The 9,453-nt window shown below is 33.4% G+C and overlaps 3 protein-coding genes across 3 annotated transcripts; 1 reads left to right on the forward strand and 2 right to left on the reverse strand.

Moving 5' to 3' along the window:
- The first annotated feature begins 1,784 nt into the window (after window positions 1-1,784).
- Window positions 1,785-4,468, forward strand: LOC120264419 (probable E3 ubiquitin-protein ligase BAH1-like 1). Its single transcript, XM_039272232.1, has 6 exons — window positions 1,785-2,121; window positions 2,717-2,961; window positions 3,079-3,336; window positions 3,425-3,562; window positions 3,940-3,998; window positions 4,088-4,468. The coding sequence occupies exons 1-6, from the start codon at window positions 1,920-1,922 to the stop codon at window positions 4,191-4,193; spliced, it is 1,008 nt and encodes a 335-aa protein (XP_039128166.1). The 5' UTR covers window positions 1,785-1,919; the 3' UTR covers window positions 4,194-4,468.
- Window positions 4,469-5,905: 1,437 nt separating this feature from the next.
- LOC120264748 lies at window positions 5,906-6,936 on the reverse strand. The gene is made up of 2 exons (XM_039272572.1): window positions 6,541-6,936; window positions 5,906-6,199 (listed from the first exon to the last, which is right to left on the reverse strand). The coding sequence occupies exons 1-2, from the start codon at window positions 6,934-6,936 to the stop codon at window positions 5,906-5,908; spliced, it is 690 nt and encodes a 229-aa protein (XP_039128506.1).
- A 245-nt stretch (window positions 6,937-7,181) lies between these two features.
- On the reverse strand, window positions 7,182-7,826 carry LOC120264750 (zinc finger MYM-type protein 1-like). Its single transcript, XM_039272573.1, has one exon. The coding sequence runs from the start codon at window positions 7,824-7,826 to the stop codon at window positions 7,182-7,184; it is 645 nt and encodes a 214-aa protein (XP_039128507.1).
- Window positions 7,827-9,453: the final 1,627 nt, after the last annotated feature.

Genomic DNA, 9,453 nt, shown 5'->3' on the forward strand with positions numbered 1-9,453 from the left:
TATTTTTTTAGGAAAATTATAGGAAAAATTAGATGCATTTTTCTGTGAGAAATATATATATATATATATATATGAGAACAAGTAGAGTTTAAAAAAAAAGAGAGAATATCAATGAGATTGATAGAGAGAATTCATCGTAGAGAGATAGAGGAATAGTCTAAAGAGAGTACCAGATCATTGTACCAAAAATAAAACAAGTGCAAGTTGTTTTACTGTGCTAATATTTGTAAGTACAGTAACACAAATGAAAAACAATTGATGAAAATTATTGGATTTCTATCAAATGGTTGAAAACAAAGATGTGTAGATTTTGAATCTATGTGCGTGGATAGTGTTAAATATTGGCTTGATATCCTTGTGATGAAGCCAAAATCTTGATCTATTTTAATCCAACGGTCTAGATTGCTCTATTGTTTATATAGGGTTATATTTGTTGGGTGTTGTGCTATGAGAGAAAAGAGAGAAAGATAGAGATGGTGAGTTCTCTTGTATTTGGAGAGTGAAAAGAGTGGTGTAGAGGAGAGCTCTTGTCTTGCTTGATCTCATTGAAAAGCAAGGTAAGACCCTTGTTTTTGAGAGTAAAGGGCTAGTTCTTAGAGACTTGTAATCCTCTTGTGGTTTTATGCTCTATTTTTATACTCTTGTACTCTTGTTATTCACATGATATAGTGAAGCGTTGTTTCACCCCGTGGATGTGAGGCTTAATCTTAGCTCGAACCACGTTAAATTGGTGTCTCTACTTTATTCTCGTGAGATTGGTTGTATGTTATCCCTCGCATCGCTCATTCATCGTGTAATTCTGTAGGTATTGTGATATCAGCACAAGTGTTCTGACTAATGTCACACTAGTTCCGCGCTTCCTCACACGCAACAGATAGGTGACACTTCCTATATATATTTATATTTTTTTAAGACAAATGAAGAAAATAAAAAGTGATTTATCTTTTTACAAATTTTTGAAATACTTTTCGTTAATAGGTTTACATGCAAATAAGAATTGTTTGTAAGGGTATATAGCAAATATATGGTGTATGCTTGACACAAAATTATAAATGCTCCTTATAAAATTGAGAATAGATACCCCCAATAAAATATTTGAACAATATAAGCATCGAAGATAAATATGTTTTCATAGAATTTTTAGAGTTGGTTTTTCATTAAAGAGCTATATAAGTAAATAAAGAGTTATATAAGTAAATAAACATGTTTTATTGAGACATTAGAAGTAAATATAATTTTTTTAATAATATTTCAAAAATTATCCAAATTTGTAATAGTGTTTGCAAGGGTTTTTTTCTTTGTTAAAAAATATTAAATGACCAAAAAACCCCAAAAAAATTATTATTATTATTATTATTATTATTATTATTATTAAAAGAAGTCAGGAATATACACAGATGTGGAACTAATAACTCAACATGAATACCTTAAGAAAAAAAACCCGGTATCAATAGACTAAAGAGGTTGTTGGTTCCTATAAAAAAATTAAATAAAAATAATACCAACACATTTTTAATATTAACTAAAAAAAATAAAAATAACTAATTTAAATAAATAAAAAATTGAATTTCAAGCTACTGAAAATAAACACTTTTTTTCGTAAAAAAAAAATCTATTTTTATTCTCAGAAATATACAGAAAAAAAAAATCAGATATTTCTCCATAAGTTTAGTTGGCAAAAAGGCCTTATGAAAAATATTGTTTTTACAAGGGTGTATATGCAAAAAAGACACGGCTGCCAAAGCACCAAACTCGGCGCATAAATCTCCAATTCAAACACGATTTCATGAACTCCAAAGACTCTTTCCATGCAACTCCCTTCTCTCTTTCTCTTCCTACAAATCCCCAAGACTTCTCTCCATCTTCTACCCTAATTCTGGTTGCAAAGCTGCGATCTTTAATGGTTTTGAAGCCCGGAGATGAAGTTCTGCAAGAGATACGAGGAGTACATGCAGGGGACCGATGAGGATCTCCCCGGTGTTGGGCTGAAAAAGCTCAAGAAGATGCTCAAGAGATGCCGCACTGATTTCAGAGCTCATGAGGAGCATCAAGGTGATGATGGAGTCCGTGATGAGACCCGGGATTTGATTCCGATTGCTAGGTGTCAGGGCCATTGTCAAGGTATTTCCCTTTTTTTGATTTTGGCTTTTGTGATTCGATTTAGGGGAAAAAAGATGCCTTTTTTTCTTTGTTTCTTTTGTGAATTAGTGGTTTTGTTTGATTTCTCTGGTTATGAAGCTTTCTTCCTATCTAATGGAGAAATTTATTTGCAATTCTATGTTTTTCCATGATTTTTCTCTTTTGATTTGATGAAAAATTGGCCTTTTTCTTTATCTCTTTCTGATTGTTTACATGTTGCATGCATAGGATGATATGTTGGTTTGATCTTATTTGTTGAGTTTATTAACTCAAATCACAGAAATAGAAGGATTTTTGTGGGTTCACAATAGAAGCACAGAATATGGATAGTTCTGCTCATTTTAAGTAGTTTAATTTGTTGGTTGAGCTAATATTTCATTCATCTTTCATCTCATTGTGGCAAAGTTTTGATGTTCCTTTGTTTTCCTCTGATGCTGATTTTTTTACCATTGGTAAATTTATTATCTCTCTGGTTTACAGATTTACTGCCATATGATTAACAAGATTGATTTCTGATCTATATCAACATGATGTTTTTACTGTTTGAATTGACTTGTTTGTTGAATGTAACATGTAGTATGTGATGGCACTTTCTTTCCATCTCTCCTCAAGGAGATGTCAGTTGTTGTTGGCTGCTTCAATAAAAGAGCTCAGAAATTGGTGGAATTGCACTTAGCTTCTGGCTTTCAGAAATACTTCAAATGGTTTGGGAATAAATCGAGACGAGATCACGGGATGTTGATGCAACAAGGGAAGGACCTTGTTACATATGCCATCATTAATGCCATTGCCATGAGGAAAATACTGAAGAAGTATGACAAGGTATGTTGCTGACCTCTTATGAAGAGCAATGCCTTGGCATTCTTTGTAAAATTGCCTTGCTGAATTCTGTCTCATGGATTCATCTTTATGTTCTTTGTTAAAAACTTACTTGTTTAGATTCATTACTCTAAGCAAGGCCAAGAATTTCGATCAAAAGCGCAGAGTATGCACATTGAGATCCTTCAGTCTCCATGGTTGTGTGAGCTAATGGCCTTCTACATTAATTTAAGAGCAAGCAAGAAGATCAACAATGTAGCTCTTCCCGGGCTGTTCGGCGATTGTTCTCTTAAATTCAATGATGAAAAGCCAATTCTCTCTTGCGGCCTATTTGATTCTGTGAAGCTTGACACTGATTTAACTTGTGCTATCTGTTTGGTAAGCTCTCTAATACTGGTCTGTTTCTTTCTTTCTTTCTTTATTTTTCCTGCTTCTTTGTAGTTAATAAGTTCTTGTTCTTTTTCAGGACACAGTGTTTGATCCTGTATCTCTCACATGTGGTCACATTTTCTGCTACATGTGCTGTTGCTCTGCTGCCTCTGTGACAATCATCGATGGGTTAAAGGCTGCTAATCCGAAAGCAAAGTGCCCCTTATGTCGAGAGGTGCATTTCTTCTCAATCTCAATTACATTTTATCAATTTATGCTACTATAATTACTAGTAAATAGAATATGGAATTATAAGCCTAGGTCTCTTTTCTTATTAGTTTAAGTTTTGGTGTTGAATTATGCTTAGATGTATATCTGGTTTGTTTACAATATGACTAGTTAATAACAATCTGCAAGAGACATATCAGAGTAACTAATAGTGCTTACATATGTTTTATTGGTGTAAATATGAATATGAATATATAAGCTTTGGTTTCTCATCATGTTAGCTTAAGACTTTGAATTAAATTATGTCTAGATAATATATTTAGTTCGCACCTAATAATACTAATTGTAAAGCAATATTTAAGCATTTCTATAATGTAATTTCAGGCAGGAGTATATGAGGGCTCTGTGCACTTGGATGAGTTAAACATCTTGTTAAGCCGAAGGTATGTACAAATCTTTTGCTATAGTTCTCTTGCTGATTGCTTTCATGTGAGCTTGAGATTGAGTTTTCTCAACCGATGTATTAAAACAGTTGCCCCGAATACTGGGAAGAAAGGATTCAGACCGAGCGAGTTGAGCGGGTTCTTCAGGCCAAGAAGCATTGGGAATCTCAGTGCCGATCTTTCATGGGTATCTAAGTTCTTCGCGTATATACAGTTTGTCTACTTTAAGTCATTTATCTATTTTAGATCTTTATATTCTCATTTAAGTAATGGTGAATAAAGTTGTTGTGATGTTGTTATGTAAATTTCGGTCATAGTTTTGTGTAGTTTTGTCGAAGTTATCGGTTTTTGTGATTCATTGCGATGAAGATCTCAGTTTGAGATCAAACTTAATTGAATGTTATGTACAGTTAAAATTGCTGGTTTCTCTGTTCTAACATTGTTGAATGTTGTCTTCTGTCTGGGATTCATTTCTGTTATGTGGAACTCATTGAAATCCTTTGTTGGCATGTGAGATTTGTTGGCTTGGGATAATTTTATAAATTACTCTCTTCAGTCATTTTTACTGTTTTATTTTAGAAGTTTTCTTTGGTTTTTTTAGTTATCTATTTGGAAAATTTGTGTAGTATGAAATATTGTTTTTTTAAATTTATCTTTATAGTTAATATATTTCTACAAATTTTAATAAATTATATTCAACTATACATTTTTTCTAAAACATATTTTAAATAAAAATAATATAATTTTTATAAATTTTATAACACCAATTAATTTTAACCAATTTTTTTAATCTATGGACAAAAACAAATAACCGGGGAGGAGAAAACAAATGTTTGCTTATGTTTTATTTATTCATTTACTTTATTTATGTGATCACTCTACATCAATTTTATTTTATTTTTTAACAAATTGGCGAGAAGATTTTTTTTTTTTTTTTTTAGCAGCATTGTGCTTGAAAGGTTTCGAACTCAAAACCTCCCAAACACAAATAAAATACGAAACTACTAGGCTATGCCTTGGATCTTATTTTTTATTTTTTTCATGCCAAATAAAATTATCAAAAATGAGACTATTGTATAATTTCCATAAAATAAAAGGAAATCTTTAAAACATTGCAATTTCCCCTTAACAAAAACCTTTCTACAAAAATGGTTAAAAAATTTGTATCTGAGATCAATAAGCCTTAGTGCCGTCTTGTGAACTAGATGTGCATTTGCAAACACAAAGAGCAATGTGGATAAAGCATATTGAATCTTAATGAATTCTTGCAAAAAGCAATGTGGATGGAGCATATTAAATCTAAATGAATTCAGCCAATTCCCAATGGGTAAATAGTGATAAAAAATCTCAACAAAGGCAGATTGGTGATGTTATCCAATTCAATTACTTTAGCGACAAATCTATTGGAATCTCTTTCAAAAACACCCGCTAAGAATATACTTCTTTAGCGACAAATCTATTGGAATCTCTTTCAAAAACACCCGGCAAAAATATACTTTCTTTAGCGACAAATCTATTGGAATCTCTTTTCCAAACACCCCCAAGAATATACTTCTTTTGGAGTGGATGCTCATGTTGTCTTCCTGCTTTTAGGACATGCACGGCACCAATGGTTAGGAGTGGACTAATACTCTATTATGGTGGGAAAGATTGGCTAATGGATGTGCACCATATCTTTGGCACTAGGCTTGCTTTTCATAGAGCTCATCAACCTATGATAACTATCAAATGTTTAATCATATCCACTTTGCTTATCCTCCCATCTATTAATCTTGAAATAATCAAGGGCACTACCAAATAGGTGTTACTTGAAGTGGTGGCATCTTAACCCTAGCAAGATGTTCTCTATCAAATTATCCTATAACTTTATGAGTGATGGGCCAGAAATGTGAGGCATGTGGCTAAGACTAAGAGAAGATAACTGTATCCGCCGAGTTTACATTTTCTGAAAAACATTGTAGAATCGCTTCATTGTCTATAGTTGCAAAAACCTCCCGCTCAATATAGACAACCAGGCTATCATTCATCCACCCGTCTCCCATTTTATTGCGTAAGTCAGTTTTCACAATATTCATCGCTGAAAACACCCTCTCAACACTAGTTGTCCCAACTGGTAAAACCAATGCCAACTCGATAAGACGATAAATGAGTGGAAAAATAATACGTTTGCCTGTCTCAACCATCTTCCTAGCAAAACCTCCCTAGTCCCCAATGTTTATAAAATCTGCATCATGTCGCACATCATAAATAAAAGTAGCAAGTTGATCCTCAAGCATCATGCGCTCAGTCATTGTAAAATCTTCGGGATAAAGTTCTGCAAGACGAAGTAGTTTTTAAATGTTGAATTTGGAGAATGAGTCCCTTGGATCAAGGCATGACAGAAGAAGAAGTAATTTTGTGCTTGTTTTTGGGAAACGGTTTTGCATTTCTTGTGTAATCAAATCAATGACCTAACATTGCAACAATGATAAAATTACAAATATTTCTAAGAAACTAAATTAATGAGATTCACAAAAACATGATAAATATAAAGAATACTAACCTCGCAGAAAATTTCAACACGGTAATGGTGAAAATGAGTAATGACTTGCCCTTCCCGTCTAGAACGACTACGGATTCGCATATTTTCCTCCGTATTAGACACTGGGATTGAGTTTCCTTCACAAAAAGAGCTAACTTCCTCCAAAAATGCCTCCCATCCTGTCTCCCTTAAGTCTTGAAGCTGAGCCTTTACAACTTCAATCAAACGCATTGCTTGAACAATATTTTGATCCTTTTGTTGTAAAGCAAATGATAACTCATTTGTTATTCCCAACAAACGCCTCATCAAATACATCACAAACACAAATTGATAATTCTCCATTTTTTCAATCAAACTTGCCGCTATGCCTCTATTATCATTAGACGCACCATCATCATCCACAGTTTTGGAGGACATTTAACATTGAAGGCCACATTGAGATTAGCCAGAGAATGGTAGTGTAATGCGATCCCCAACGAGTATCACCCGGTCTTGCTAAACTTGATTCTTGATTTTTTTCCTTTGCCACTGACTATCTCTACCCTCTCCAATTGCTCGACCAAGCTATCATGGTGATGTTGTCGAAGTTGGTCTTTCCTTTTACACGATGCTCCCGCCGTGTTAACAATTATAGTAACATATTGGAAAAAATCACTCACAATTCAATTGTCTTTAGCAACAACAACAATCACTAATTGAAGTTGATGAGCAAAATAATGGATATACCTTGCGTATGGATTTTTTTTTAGAACAAGTGCCTTTAAACCATTGAACTCTCCTCGCATATTTGATGCCCCATCATATCCTTGCCCCCTCAATTTTGTAAGAGATAACCCATGTTTGGCAAATATACAATCAATGGCATTCTTCAATGAAATAGCTGATGTATCCGGTACATGAACCATAGCAAGGAATTGCTCTATCACATACCCATTTGTATTCACATATCGCAAAACAACTCTCATTTGCTCCTTCACTGACACATCCCGGGCTTCATCAATCATAAGAGAAAAATACTTATCTCCAATATCATCAACCATAGCACATGTAATCTCTACTGCACAAGCATTTGCTAACTCCTTCTGAATCTTCGGGGAAGTCATTTGATTATTTGCAAGAGCATTTTGATTGACCGCCCTGAAAACCTTATCATTCCTTAGGCTATACCACTCAAGCAGCTCAAGGAAATTGCCCTTGTTCAATGAGCTCAAGGACTCATCATGTTCACGGAAAGCCAAACCTTGCTTCAATAAAAAGCACGTCACATCTAAAACAACTGTTAAACGAGTACGGTATTCAACCTCCATCTCTTATGAATGTGTAGCCAATTGGTGTGTCACGCTCTGCCTCTGATTTTAGAAACTCTGAAATTGCATTCTTGCGTCATTATGCACACTGTTCACAGTACCAACATGCTCTACAAATTTTTCTAATGCTTTTTTCCAATTATTGAACCCTTTTTTAGTGAATGTATCCTTCTCTTATTCAATTTCCTCTACTTGGTGTGAAAAGGTAACACCAAAAACAAAATGCTGCATCTTTGGCCATACTGTACTCCAACCATGGATATTGTTTAAACCATGCATCCTGAAAACTCCTCCTTTGTTTGTCATACTCCTTTTGTGGAAAACTATGGCTAGTTGGTTGACATGGGCCTCTAGTTAAATATTCTCATCGTATTTGATCTCTAATTCCAATATCAAAGTCTTCAATCGCCTTTCGAAGGCCTGGATCACTAACAACGTCATTTGAATTGAAAATCACATCAGTGTTTTTCTCACTTAATCCAGAGCTTGGCGGTGCTTTTGGATAATTGGATGACTCTTCACTCCGAGATCATTTAATTAAAAATTTATCCATGTCCAATTGGCTATGAAAGTTTATAATGCTATCCAAAGACCAAAGTAAACATGTATAAATACAATTGATAAACTAATAGTAGCTAAATATTCAAAGTTAATAATATTTGTAAATTTGTAATTTATTTCAAAGCATAAATCATAATATTAATGAACACATGCAATAAAAGCATACATGTGATAATTAGGATTAATAAGATTTTATAATTAACTATGATGAGTCTGATGACCACATTCAATAAAAGCACAATATTGAAAACAAAGTAGCATGATGGGCTCATTGGGCTAATTGCTAAATTAAGGGCATGCCACATGGCAACAAAAGTCACAAGCTTATTTAATTTTAAAGCAAAAGAATAGATACTTACAAATATGGCTCTCAAGTTTTAAATTCAATCCTCAAAGAGTTGAAGCCAAATTATTTGGAATCTGGATATGTGATTTTCTGAAAAAAAAAAATCAATGCTGATTCATGAATGTGGTGAATGATGACTAAATTCACAAATAATCACAATTCACAAGAGGAAGACATCTTAGACATGTTCATTTAGTGATTTACAAATAATCACAAGTCATGAATCTGATGAATGATGACTAGATTCACAAATAATCATAATCCACAAATAATCACAAGTTCATTTACAATGAAAAAGATTTACAATAATTAAAATAAAATAAATAAATAATCAGCCTTGGTTACATAGACGATTAGAGCTTTTTCTTTACAAACAAAATATTTAAAATATTTATAATGAAAAAGATTTACAAACATAACCAATAAAACAAACAAAATATTTCCATAGAATCATAGATCCTTGCATAAGAATCGCTCACCACTCATCAAATCAATTAATCAAAAGGAATTCACCCAACTTACTTATCCATAAAAAAATTGATAAATTTTAGCATATCCATAAGAGAGATTAGAAAAAAAAAACATCAATGCATCATAGATTCATAAACACAACTTAACACTAACACATCAAAGAAACTGACCAGATCGAGATGAAAAGCCTTCTCCAGTCTCCACTCTCCAGCAAGGCAACAATGACAGGTGGCACTGCAGCAGCAACTA

This window comes from Dioscorea cayenensis, chromosome 7, assembly GCF_009730915.1.
Source record: "Dioscorea cayenensis subsp. rotundata cultivar TDr96_F1 chromosome 7, TDr96_F1_v2_PseudoChromosome.rev07_lg8_w22 25.fasta, whole genome shotgun sequence".
Lineage (NCBI taxonomy): Eukaryota > Viridiplantae > Streptophyta > Magnoliopsida > Dioscoreales > Dioscoreaceae > Dioscorea > Dioscorea cayenensis.